At 47.2% G+C, this 13,826-nt stretch overlaps 1 protein-coding gene across 3 annotated transcripts in view; it reads left to right on the top strand.

The window, feature by feature from the left end:
• Nucleotides 1–5,300, top strand: part of DOK5 (docking protein 5) — a 31,959-nt gene extending 26,659 nt beyond the window's left edge. For 2 of the 3 annotated variants that reach the window (XM_019284500.3, XM_019284499.3), the window contains exons 7-9: nucleotides 3,200–3,262; nucleotides 3,818–3,938; nucleotides 4,670–5,299. In XM_019284500.3, the coding sequence (XP_019140045.3) occupies nucleotides 3,200–3,262; nucleotides 3,818–3,938; nucleotides 4,670–4,737 (252 nt within the window). In that variant the 3' untranslated portion in view covers nucleotides 4,738–5,299. Of the gene's footprint in view, nucleotides 1–3,199; nucleotides 3,263–3,817; nucleotides 3,939–4,669 lie in introns of all 3 variants that reach the window. The other variant, XM_010396795.3, reaches the window with a different exon arrangement.
• The last annotated feature ends 8,526 nt before the right edge of the window (nucleotides 5,301–13,826 follow it).

The following is a 13,826-nucleotide window of genomic DNA, read 5'->3' as shown; positions in this document are numbered from 1 at the left end:
TGTCTGTGCTCCGAGGATGGTTTGGGAAGAATCAGACAGGTTCCCTGGGAAGAGCTTGACACTTTGCTTGATTCTTTCAGAAACATGAGAAGAGCTCACCTGCAGCCAGCAGTGCTGCTGGTTTGCCCTTTTCCAGTAAAAGATCATCTAACACCATCTTTGCTGGGTTTTACTTTCTTCTTTAAAACCAAGAACCTCTTAGTTCTAGTTAATGAAGGGAGCTCTTGTTCAAAAATATCTAAATTTGTCTTCAGTGGAGACAGATGGATAGATGAGACAAGAACTCAACAGTGACTAAATTAAGCAGATTAAAATTAACCTAGGCTAGGTCAGCATAACTTCAGTAACATTTGTAGCCCAGCAAGGTCAGAAGGGATGGAGGAACCTGTTGAGGGAACAATTTCATGTTCAGAAAGCAGGGATCAGTTCTGAAACGACAGTGAATAGGTCTACAGGCAATTCCAAGTTCGTTGGCTTTGCATTTCTGGAATAACGTCTTTAATAGATGATGTAAAATTTCCATCTCACAAGTGCCCATAGACTCAGCAGATGCAAAGTTGCTGTAGATTTCAATAGGCAGCAGCTGCACAACCTCTAAAAAAGCTTTTTCACAAACACTGTGTCCCACCACGACCCCTAAATCTAATTTTGTAGACCCTGCAGTGCCAAGGGAGGGGATAACAGCATATTCCAGCTGAACTGAAAGTCTTGGAGCTCAGTAGCAGAATACAATTGTTTCAGCTGAGTCCATATGTCCTGGATATGAGTTCCCCACATCTGTCACAGAAATGTTGAAATACTCAGTAGGGCTCTGTGTCTTCTCTGGGGCCCAAGCATTTTCAGGTTTAGAAGCTCAGGCTGAGCTCTGTTGTATCAGGTGGCTTTTTCTGCTGATCACAGAATATTTGCCAAGAACCTCTTTGTTCAGATTGATTGATTTCCCCTGTATTTTTCTGCTGCTTTTGAACACCTCACCGAGGGCTTCATTCCAGATCTTTGCCCTTTTTTCTAAGCTGTCTGTATTGTTTCTGTCTCCAAGAATTCCTTACCCTGTGTAAATTTTTGTATTAGTGAAGCTTGAGCTGTTACCTACAGAAAGGGCAAGTAAAGGAAGAAGGTAGGAGATGTGGTGGTGAGAAATGAAATCCAGTGAGTGTTTTCTCTTTGCTCCTGGCATCCTGACCACTGCCACATCCATGGGGGGATTACCCAGGGCTGAGGGGAAGGTTTGATTAAACCACCTGAGGGCTCCTGTGCAGGGAAAAGGAGAAAAGAAAGGGAAAAAGGGAGTTGAATATCCCATGGTGATGGACTGGAGCAAAGCTGCCAAGGAGTGCTCTGACGTGTCTGGCACCTCCTGGGCTGGAGCCTCAGCCTGGCTGTGCTGCTGAGGAGCTGAAAGAGAGCTCTGAGCACGTCTGGGACACTTCCACAACTTATTTTCAGTGAATCCACAGCTCCTCCCTTTTCTCTTTGAAAGGGAAGAGCGAGCTGCCTTTGTTTAGTGACTGTAAATCCACTCTGGTCATTGGTGGCTCTTCTCCTCCAGGTTTCTCTCCTTTCACTTTCACATTGCCAGAGAATGGAAAGCAAAGACCTGTTCAGGTTTGATTTTGAAACCAAACCTAAGAAATCTTCAATCATCTTTCTTTTCTTTCCTTTTGGAGCCATGGTCACAACCAATCTGAGAGAATTTCAGTGTGCAGGGGCTCATTTTCCATGTCAGTGCCAGGTGCTGCTGTGGGATGCAGCCAGGGCGAGTTGTGCCTCCTCCTTCTGCTGCCACAGAGACACGAGAGGCTAATTGTGCAAATGAAATCAATCACCATTAAAGCCTCCTGTGCTCGCAGTCTGAGGTGCTTTGATGAAATGTTGTGTATTCAGGACAGAACATGCTAATTTTTGTCCTCAGCTGTGGTTTTTTTCAGCTTTCTCCCCTGCTGATCAAGTTCAGGAGGGGCATCTCCTCTGGGCCTTCTCTGTGGCACTGTTCAGCTTTGCTCTGGCTGTGTCTCTGGGGTTTTTCCCCCAACACAGCCTGTTGGTTTTTGCTCTCCTGCTGACAGCAGAACCATTCTCAAACTGCCCCAGCTCGCTGTCCAGCTCCCCAATAAATGAAACCTCCAAAAAACGATACCTGCAGCTGAGCATGCCCTCCCCACGGTGCTCTGCTGATTGGCACTCCCTGGAAAAGATGCCATGGTTTGTTTCCATGGTGCTGAGGTGTGTGGTGACACTGCAGAGGGCTGGAGCTCTCTGATCAGTGTGGTGTAGGTGGGACCTTGCCTGGGGCAGTGATTCACATCCAGCTGATGTGGAGGTGGCTCCTGTCAGAGCAGGACTTGAGCTGGCTTTGGTTTGCTTTAGTTTTAAACTAAAGTTTTTTTATTAAACCAAATTCCAGTTCTTTAGCTTCCCGTCACAGGTGTCCCTGCACAGAGAGGAGGCTGAAGGTACCTCTGAATAACTTGGAAATGTCTCCTTCCTTCTCTATGTTTGCTATTGGGTTTTGCTCCAAAATACACTGATTTTCTTGTAAAAGGTTCTTTCACCTCTGGTTTTGTGAAACCAAAATTCAAAACTTACTCTTTTGTAAAAAGCTGTCTTCATAAATTAGAAAAGTCTAGGGAAGCTTTGGTATGTTTGAACTGATGTTTCCCTGAGCTTTGGGAGGAGAGTTTTAGCTGCACTGTGAAGCTGATGATAAAATCCAAATACTTCTATCAGCTTGTACCTTATTGAATTAATGGAAGCAAAAGTGCCTTAAAGTAGTCAGCTCTCATGTGTTAAGTGCAATGTCGATAACCAGGGGCTGTGATTATGTAAGGAAAGGGAGCTGAGGGCCCTGCACGAGGGGGCAGTGTGGGATGGGGCTCCCAGCAGGGCAGTGCAGCCCCTGTGCTCTCCTCCCAGCGCGTCTGGCTGTGTTCCTGCAGGGAATCTGGATGGAGGATGCAGTTCTCCTGCTGCACTCCTGTGCCATCAGCTGGCACCTTCCTGGGCTCTAGGGGAGGGAGGTGAATAGAAAATGCTTCAGAATTAATGAGAACAACTTGTGAAACACTCCCAGTGAGGTTCTCCGTGTGCCGAGCGGGATCTGGCTCTGGGAAGTTGCAGGTGTAGCCGGGCAGCCCCTCTGGTGGCAGGGGAGGATCCCAGCACTGCCCTGCCTGCTGCTCACCCCCGCTTTCTGTTTCAGCTGCTTGAGTTAGGACTGCCCTCGGGGGCAGCAGGGCTTGCCCAGGAGCAGGGCAGCACCAAGGTGAGCTGGAGCAGCAGCAGTGGGACCTAACCCAGAGCTGTGTGCCCTCCTAACCCAGAGCAGTGTGCCCTCCTGTCCCAGAGCTGTGTGCCCTCCTGTCCCAGAGCAGTGTGCCCTCCTAACCCAGAGCTGTGTGCCCTCCTGTCCCAGAGCAGTGTGCCCTCCTGTCCCAGAGCTGTGTGCCCTCCTAACCCAGAGCTGTGTGCCCTCCTGTCCCAGAGCTGTGTGCCCTCCTGTCCCAGAGCTGTGTGCCCTCCTAACCCAGAGCAGTGTGCCCTCCTGTCCCAGAGCTGTGTGCCCTCCTGTCCCAGAGCAGTGTGCCCTCCTGTCCCAGAGCTGTGTGCCCTCCTAACCCAGAGCAGTGTGCCCTCCTAACCCAGAGCTGTGTGCCCTCCTGTCCCAGAGCTGTTTGCCCTCCTAACGCAGAGCTCTGTGCCCATGCAGACTAACCCGGGCAGGGGGGAGTTCTGGCTGCTTCAGTACCAGTTCTTGCAGTGGTTGTGCTGTCCCAGACAGTGTTCCAGCCTGTCCCTGACTTGCTGTCCTGCCTTGCAGCTGCAGCTGAAGATGAGCGAGCGGGCGGTGTCGCTGGGCACCGTGGTGCCCCTGCCCCGCAGCGCCTACTGGCACCACATCACCCGGCAGCACAGCACCGGGCAGCTCCTCGGCCTGCCAGGTAAGGGGCACTGCCCTGCCACCTCCCCAGAGGGTGGCACTCAGCCTCGGTGGGGACAAGGGCATGTCCTGTTTGGGATGGACAGCTCGGCACAGGGGGTGTGCCGGCGTGGTGTAACCCTAACCCTAACAACCAGGAAAAAAAGCCTTAAAGGAGATATTTTTCCTGGTTCTTTCTTTCCGACACTAGATGGGGCAGGCAGCACGCGGAAAGCTCCATCCGGGGGAGGGATGGAGGATGAAAGCAGCGCTTCCATGCCTGGTCAGAGCTGTTCCATGGATGAGGGCATGGGAGGCGGAGCTGCTGGTGGCACAGTCTGTGCACTGGCCTTACTGTGCCCTTCCACGGAGCCCTTTATTAAACCAGGGCTGAATTCAGGAATTCAGCATGGAGCTGGCATGAGATAAATTGGCTGTGTGGGTACAAACCACTTGTTTTATATTTAGAAAAATATCTTGCTTGTTAGACTGGGAAAAAAAGGATCTAAAAGAGCATTTTTACATTCTAAATGAAAGTCAGAACTTTGAAAAAAATAATTTGCTTTGTACAAGTTTCTGTTCTGAAGGTAAAGAAAACCTGTGTGGATATTTCTGAGCTGGAGCAGCAGATTGAGCAGGGATAGATTTAATTAAGTAATCTCTAGCTCCCATATTCCCGTGTGTCAGACACTGACTGAGGTGCCTGTGTGTAACTGGGGTTGTTCTGTTTTTTCCATCTGGCTCTCCATGAAGACGTTTCCAGCCCAGTGAAGCTCCACCGCACGGACACTTTTCCAGCCTACAGGGCAGAGCATCGATAAAGATCTGGGAAGAACTTTACAAACTCTTTGTCTTCTGACCAACTGCCCCAGTGGATGAGTGGTGATGACAAGCAAGGATGGAAACGCAGAGCAGTTCAGGTTGGACGAAAAATTCTTGCAATACAAAGGATTTTTTAAACTTTGCCCAAAGCGGAAACTCTTCCGTGGATATTGGAGAGAGGAACCAAACCACCAAACCCTCTGGTGTATCTTTTATATCTTACAGCTGGACAGAGGAGAAATCACTCCCTAAACGCTTCCCACTGGTTTTGTATGATAGGATTGTTGTAAATATGTGAGACTCCTGCTGTAGTGTGGTTATTTTGTCTCCTGGCAGCTGTGTGTTCACCGCTGTGTCACCCTGGTTTGTGGCAATGCTTCTCTTTAGTTATTCCCATTATTGTTACCCTGTTTCTGATCTCTGGAATGGTGGCCAGTTTGAAGCAGCTCTTGGATACAATTTTTCCTGTTTGAAGACTTGATTGATTTCTTTTAAAAGAATCTCCTCTTTCCTGTATTTATTTCCATCTCTGTAAACATTGAAAATAAATAAAAAAGTCCCACTTAGTTTGTGGTGCAGTGTTTTTTGTCATTCAATTAGCACAAGCTAATTTTCTTCTAGGACAGAATCATGGTCTGGGGCTTTGAGTTAAAAACAGAAAAAGGTAAATGTTGGATTTCCACGTGCAGGAGTGTTGTAGGAACAGAGCTGGAGGGGAGGGAGGCTCTCAGGGAAGCCAAACCCTGGCTGTGGTGAAGGTAAATGTGTTTCTGAAGGAAATAAAATCAATCTGCCATCGCTGTGGAAGGTACCCCACAGTGCAAAGATAAGCATAATTTATTGTAAATAAGGATTATGTTCATTCCGGAGCTGAACTGCTCACACAAACAGGGATTGAAAGGCATGTTGTGACTAATAGCCCTTTATCTTCCAGGTTTACTCCTGCTAATGTATTCCCTCCCGAGCTGGCAGCAGCTGTTGTTTCATCAGGGATATGACAGTTCAGTAAATGCTTTTATTCACCTTTCACTCATGCAGTGATTGATAGAACGCAGCTATCTCTGGCTGAACACTCCTATTACAAAGAAGACCAAAAAAAGCCACTCTAACCTTGGCCTTTAAATGAAGAGTGGTTAAATCAACCAGCTCTGAGATGATTCTTTCCAGTGAAACTGCCTGGGAAGGCTGGGAAAGCAGCCTGGAATCCACGTTGCTTTGAGTTATGGGGGGTGTATGACACAGGATCGAGGAGCTGCTTTGGTTTAATTTTTGGTACCAGCACACTGAGTTATCTTTGCATCACTGCTGCCTCAGAAGGCCAAAGGAATGAGGGAATTTGCTGCTCCTGGAGTGAATGGCTTTTTGGCAAGGGCTGCCTGTGTTTGGAGCTGGCTGCCAGGTGCTGTCCATGGATCCTTGAGAACTCCTGGTCTCTGTTTTCTGCCCTACACATGGACCCTCCACAATAACAGCCCCTCACAAAGGGGTTTTGAGCTTGGGCTCTGTGTAAAAAGGAGAATAAAAAACAATTTACAGACTGGTTTCAATTGCTCCACCAAATTCCAGCACAGCCTTTTTTATATCCTTCAGCCTTGTTCTTTCTTGAACACCTCATGGAAATGCCAAACCCCTGGACCCTTTCATCCCACAAAATCCATGCTGCAGGTCAGAATAGTGGAGACAGAAGGTTATGTGTTAGGGGAAGGAGAAAAAGGGATCAGAGAGGAGGTGTGGAGCTGCTCACCCCACTTTTCAGATCCATGCTAAGAAGTTATTCCAGTTTTTGAGCAGGTCTGAACCAGCAAACTGGAATAGCACAGTGGGTAGAGGGAGAGGGTCCAGACTGCAGCAGAACTCTGGGTAGTGATCCTAAAATCTTGGAATCAAATGCATTAGGGAAGAAAAATACAGATCTAATATCAAGACTTCCCATTATATTTCTTTTCCGTAGATGTTTTTATTGCAGGTAACAAAATGCGAGTGGAGTGATTTAAACAGCACAGAGGTCAACACAACTGCTGGAAATAAATCCTGGTGCTGCTGGGAGAAATGGGATCGGTCACATCATCTCCATCTCCATTTAAAGGGACGAAGGGACATGGATTTGCACCAGGACTTGCTAAAGTCGCTCAAGACCTCGAGGTATCTTTATCATAGTTCAAAACTTTTTTCTTAAATAAAGGAGATCTTCTATTTTTTGCTTGACCAATATTTAATAAAGCAATATTTGCCCCCTGGAGGGAGGCCAGTGTTTGAAGTGGGTTTGTTTAGCACTTGTCTGAGTGAAACACCTTTATTTTTCCAGCTTGCACTGCTGTCAATGCTTATTCCTGTAATTGTGAGTGTTTAGCTTTCCTTTCCCTTACACCTTACAGCAGAAAAGCATCATTAATATTTAAGTAGGTGAGCGTCTCTCGAAGTCTGTGACTTGCAGCCAGATTGGCATTAATTTCAGTAATCACACAGATAAAATTAATTCAGTGAGAGTTGTATCTGAGCCCTGTTGCTGAGCAATTGTGGGCAGTGCGTAACAACCCTGCAGCCTGAGGCGCTGAGATCAGGGGCAGGATGTGAAATCTCTGTGTACTCATTAACTCTCACAAGGGCAGACTGATCTTCTGTTTCCATGAACACTAATGAAGCATTCTCTGATTTTTAGGGAATATTCTGCCACTACCACGAGCCCTGTAGTGTGTAAAGAAAAGCTGTTTTCAAACACAAGGCTCTCATTAGAAGCTGGGCCTCGGCTCTGTTGATTGCTCCACACTTCCTGCGTGGATTTACAGATGCCAGGGAGAAGTTTGTTGTGGTTGCTTTCTTTTTAGTATTTATTGCCTGTGGGTTCTGTTTCTTGACAATCCAAATGTAGGGAGTTAGGTGCTGAGGCATTCAGGGTGCTTGGTTTGTCCATGAGTGTTTTCCCAGCTTTTAAACACTCTGGGAATCTCGCAGGTAAAAGGAGGGAGGGGCTCATCTGCTCTAAGCCATCACAAAAAACCCGTAGTTTTTTCGCGCTGGTGAAATGAATTTTTGGCTTTCCAGCGGTAGGATGTGAGAAAATCCGGGGAGGGAATAAGCAGGAGTAGTGGGAGCGTTCGTGGCTCCGTCGGGCGCGATCCCGGAGGCTGCCGCGGGATGCCAGCCTTGTCCTGGGAATGGGATCCCCGGCGCTCGGGACTGCCCCGGGACTGGGGCTTGGACAGAAAACTCCCAAAATGTTTCACACGGGGTTTTATCCCTGCTTTGTGGCGCCTTCCAGCATCCCCTGCCCGCGCCCCGTGCTGCCCTGGCTGCCGCAGCGCTGGGCACGGAGGGGTGATCCCAGTGGGGTGATCCCGAAGGGATCGTGTGGCGTGGGAGGAGTTTCACGTGCTCCCGTGAGGAATCCAGCGATGTCCATCCCCATGGGCCCGGCTTTCCAGGCTCTATTTCCAAGCTGGATTTCATTTTCTCCTTCACTCTTTGCTGCCCCGTCCCTGGAAGTGTCCAAGGCCGGGCTGGGACAGTGGGAGGTGTCCCTGCCCATGGCTGGGGTGGCACTGGATCATCTTTAATCAAGTCATCTTTAATCAGATCATCCTACCCAAACCATTCCATGATTCTGTGGCACTTAATTTTCCACATCCTAACAGTGGGAATGACACACCTGCAGTCCCCAGGAGAACCCAGCAGGAAAAGTCCTGCCATTTTCACAAACAATGGGATAAGGACCACATAAAACAGTGCAGGGACGTATCTGGTCCTACTGGACAAATTATGTGTTAAAGGACACATATAAAAACGAGATTTAATTACCTGTGCTCATTAAGATGCTTTGATTGGGGTTTCTTTTTGGAGAATTGCACCCAAGCCTCATTTAAAATCTGGCAACTGCCTCAGTTTTGTCTCTCAGATTTCTGGGCTGACTCTCCCTAACCTCATGTCCTACACTTTTATATTCTGCTGTGAGCTTCACAAATCTGCCGTTCTCCAGCACAGAGGTGGACATGCTGTTTATATGAACTATTTAAAATCATGCCTTTATCAAATTACAGCTTCTAATCAGATATTGTCTGTACTTTGGGATGACTGGGTAAAGGCTTTTATAAAATGACAAAGAGAAATTCACTTGCTAATGGGATTCATTGTATCTTTTTGACTGAGTAAAGAGATAGGCTGTATATGGACCAAATGCTACACAAAACCTGTTGTTCATAAAACTGGAGAAAATAATTGCATAAATACTTATTTCTCCTTCATGTGGAGTGACTCAGCTGAAAGCCAGCCAGGATTAATGAGGTATTTCTGGCACATTCAGTAAAATGAAAGTGCACCTACATAACAGATAAATGCTATCCTGCAGTGTAGGGAGGGAAAAGGTGGCAAAATTGGATTTATAGCTCCTCTGCCAGCTGTGAAAGAGGAGGAGTTGGAGTGACCTCTCCCAGCTGGAGCTGCTTGGGAATTCTGCTCTGGAGTCTCCAGTGGGTTCATGAGTAACCTGCCCTTTTCTTCATATATTTGCCTCAAAATGAAGATTTCATGGGCCTTTTCATTGTAATGGGGGTAGGGTTAGAGGCTTTCTGTGTATTCAGACCCTGAAACGGAATCCAACCAAATCCATCCTTTTCTCTCTCCAGAAAAGCAGCAAATATTTGCAAGGAAATTCTTGCTGGGGCAGACTTTTGCTGACCTTTTGCAGTGAGCCAGGAAGGATCGATCCAAGGCCAGGATCCACCTGGAGCAGCAATATATGGAGTAAAAATTCCATTTATCTTTGTTTGGAGAGGGTCTGTTATTTCCAGTATTTGTTTACCCCACGTATTACCCAATTCAGTGATTTACACAGTGAAACAAAATCAATTGGAAGTTGCTTTTCGTTTGCCACATGTGACTGGCCAATCCTTGTGGAAAATAGCTCCAGTTGTGTGATCTGTGGTTCAAAGTGAGAACAGAATGCTTAATTAGAGTTTAATTACCTTGGAAGGTTTGACACATTCTGATTGCTTTTGTTTCATTCCTTTCCTTGCTCAGAGGTCTCTTTTGAAGTGTCTTTGTTTCAGCTGATCCAGGTGCACAGGTTGAGCCTGCAGGAATATTTTCCCTTCAGTCTCATGCTCATGTGTGACCTGGTAGCAAGAGAAAGGTTAAAATGGGCCTGATCCTCAGAACTGATGGCTGAAAGCCTCAAGAATTGGTTTACATAGATGAGTTTATACAGACCCAGCTGTTGTGTTCTAATTCAGTTGCTGTTTTTAAGGCCAAAAATAGGGTTTATTGAAGAACTGGGATTTTGGATGCGGAAATCCACCAGTTACCCACCACCTGCTCTTCTGGCACCCTGAACTGGATGAAGGATTTTCCCCCAGGGCAGCCTAAACTCAGCTTCCTGGTCTAACCAGCTCCTAAGATGCCAGTATTTTGCTGGATATTAAGATTGCATCAATCCCAAACCGCAATAATTTGGGTGCTGGGGTAAAAGGAAGCCCCTTGATTTAGATCCTTGTCTTTAGATCTTTGTTCTGGCCCAGAGGGAGTCTAAAAACTGCTCTGCTCCAAACGGCCCTCGGGTTTGGGCAATGTTGTTTGGGTCTGGCTTTTTGTTTATTTAACTGGAATTGGCTCCCAGGTTTCCTCCACTGGGGGAGGGCAAAACCCGAGGCAGGAGCAAATAAAGGGGAGAATTTTGGCAGCAGTGCCCAGCTGTGCTGGTGTGGGAAGATCCCTGGGCTGTGGGGGAAGCCCTGCCTGACCCAGACAGGAAACAAGGGGAAGGCAGGAATGAGAATTCATGGACAGATTCTCACTCTGAAAATCTTTGCAACTGTTCCAGTATCCAAAGCACTCTGGGGTGAGAGTTTCACTCAAGTTTGGGATTAAGGTGCAATTTAAATGGTGTAGAACCAAACCTTTCATTGAGCTGTTACTGATGAAGGAGTTGATTGTTCCTTATCTTTCATTATATTCCATTTCTGCTGTGCAGGGGGTCACAACAGAGTCTCTGAACAACCACTAAGGCAGAAGCAGCTGATGCTCCTAAAATCACACCAGATTCTCCTCAAAATTGCTGTGAGTTGCTTTTTCCTCGTTGTTGTCTCTGAATTTTGCATCCTGCTCTCCCGGCCATGCCTGGAATTTTAATGGCCTCACAGTCTGGTGTCTATTAGGGGTTTTATTAGTATTAATATGGTCTATTTTTCCAGCTGTCTGCTTCGTTATATTTAATTTCAGAGTGGTTCTGAAGTCCAGGCTAAAGGGGAGCTGAAAGTTCATTTGAAAGCCATTAATAAATGCCTCACATTGGGTTGTTCCTGCAGAAAAGGCTCCAGCAACCAGCTCCTAAGGACTCATCTGACTGACTCCCAACTTGGAAAAGAGATTTTAAACGCATCTCAGCACTCTTTTAATGCCCAAATAAAAGGTTTTTCAGGGCAGAGCACCTCACTGTTCAAACACACTGACTGTGATCTGCAGCTGAGTTTGCTGTGGGCTCAGAGATCGACTTCCCACAAAATTCCAGAGGTTTTCTACAGAGGGAAGGACTGAGACATGAATTCCCCTTTTGCTGGAAGATCCATGTAGGGACAGGCAGGTGCTGGGGAGCTCCCAGCTGATAATTGACTCACAGAGCACTGGGGAGGTGCTCCCTGGGATTTACGTGGGACATAAAGCTGTGCTCAATCTTCCTCCCTCCCTCTCCAGAAGATGATTTAAGGAATGAGGAGAAATACGATGCTGGGCCCCATCTGGCTGCTGCAAGGAAGGGCTTTATTGTTCCTTTAATTAAATACCCATTTTCTTTGGAGCCCAGAGTGCTTTCCCTGTCCTTGTCAGGGCTGCCAGGCGGGCAGAGTTACAGCTGCCACTCACCTTGGAGCAGGAGAAATTGTGGGAAGCAGGACACAGCGCAGACAAGACAGGGATGTGTAATTCCTGCAATGCAGCTTTTAGCTGGACGTGTGAGAAGAAAGAAAAAGCCTCTGTCATAACACACTGGTTGTGCCAGATACAACTTTGATCCTGGGATGTGCTCAAGCTCACAGTGTCAGAAAACAGCCCTTTCCCAAGATGCAGCGATTTCCTGCTTCCCTCCTTCCTGGCACCCAGAGAATTCTGAGGGAAACCTTGGCCAGAGGACTGGTGTGAACAGAAGTCTTCATTAATTTTACCTCAGACCCCAAATTCTCCCTTTCTTAGACAACAGCTTCTTATCTCTGGCATGTTCAAAACCAGAGCCTGAGATCTGAACCTTCTGCCCCAGGTTTGGATGAATCCCTTGGATTTCAGCAAACCCTGGTCTGCATGGCACAGAACCAAACCAAAGCACAACAGTTTGGAAATTCCTGCTGTTCTCTGGGGGCAAGCCCCAGTTGGTGTCTCTATTTTTGGGATGTTTGCCTAGTTCTGTATTTCTCTTAGCAGAGTTTTTTCTCCGGCAGCAGCAAGGCAACACAAAAGTCATCTTTTACAATTTCCACACAGGGTGGGAAGCTTTAGATCCTGCTGGCTCCTTCCAGCAGCCCACAGCCAACATTTATCTCCTGACTCCTCTAATAGGATGCGACTCCTCGTGGCATCAGGTTTGGAAAGGCTGCAGTTCACTGGGTGCATTTCATCCCCTCTGCCCAACGCTCAGGCATTTTGCAGAGATTGAATCTTTTAAAACCCAGTGCAGCCTCCTGGTGAGGGGATCTTCTGCCAGAGGCTTCTCCAGTGCTGCTGCTCCGTGGTGACCTTGCAGGAGCCCATCGGGGATGAACATGCAGGAGCACTCAGAGTTCCTCAGGGTCTGGATTTCAGGGAATTGGCTGCACTGCCCTGTGCTGCCTGAGAGCTGCTGGAACCAGCACAGCCAGTTCCTCGGTTATTTCACTCCTGGTGACTGTGAAAGTCCGCAGAACACGCTGATAACTTAAATATCCATTTCCTCTCCTCACAGAAGAGATGGAAGATAGGATTCATTCCGTCAGGGAGGCAGCCGGAGGGAATTCTGAGCTGTCAGCCCGAGCAGTGCTGGCTATAAACCATCTCTGCCCCACAAGTATTTGTGCCATTCCTGATGAGAGCCTTCAATCACTCCCACTGGTGCAGGACAGGCAGGAATATCCTGGATTTTCCTGCCTGAATGGACTGTGCAGCTATCTGTGTTCTGCACTTTTGTTCATTCTTTTAAATAAACAAGATTTGTGAGTCCTGTGAGGAGTGGCTGAGGGAGCTGGGGGGACCCAGCCTGGAGAAACGAAATGGAATAAAGATTTGTAAATACCACACAGGGAGTTTAATGCATTTGAATTAAACACTCCTGGTCTCTGCTGTGCCCACAGTGTGCACTTTGTTTTTGCCCGTGGTCAAACATGGACTGAGGCAATTTAGCCAAAGGAATGAAAAGCAATGGGAATCTGCAGGGTGCCAATGATCCATGAACACCTGTGCTTGTAGGCCCAACATTCCTGACTCTCTTTGCCCTGCAGCAAAACCATGAGATCCAAGCAGAAGTGTGCTGAGATGCTGCTCTCGAGCCAGCAAACTGCTGACTACCTAAAATCAGCTGCTGCTTCAATTATTCTTGGTAGGGGGATGTAGCTGTGGTTAAAATAGGTGTTAAATTGTCCCTGCAAACAGGAAATAAAAAAAAAAATTAAAAACCCAACATGCTGGGACAGAAAAATCAAAGCAGATGATTCTGCTTCTCTGATTAAGCAAGGTGAGACAACTGTTTAAAGGTGTGAAACTGGGGTTTAGAATGAGAGATCTCTCTGGTAAGGCTCTCACCTGCCTGGTCTGTTTAGGGGTGATGTTGGAACATTTCTCACTGTCCACTCTCCACTTGTCTTCCACTATGGAACCATTCAAATACTTCTGCAAAGTAGAGTTTGGAGGGCAATATCGTCCTTAATCAGAAGAATAAACCCCAGACTGTCCTGCCAATGCACACAAATTTATTTTCCCAATATGCAAGGTGCAGAATTGCTTGCCCAGATATTCTTCCTGTTGCTGATCCCTTTCCTGTGAACTCCAAACAATCGCAGCAGATGGTGAAATTCCCTGTATCACCTTGGAGCAAGGCAGCAAGTGCTGACTCTTCCATTCTGCACCAGAGCAGCCTGGG

Source organism: Corvus cornix, chromosome 20 (genome assembly GCF_000738735.6).
Source record: "Corvus cornix cornix isolate S_Up_H32 chromosome 20, ASM73873v5, whole genome shotgun sequence".
NCBI classification, from domain to species: Eukaryota; Metazoa; Chordata; class Aves; order Passeriformes; family Corvidae; genus Corvus; species Corvus cornix.
This window is presented reverse-complemented; position numbering and strand designations above follow the sequence as displayed.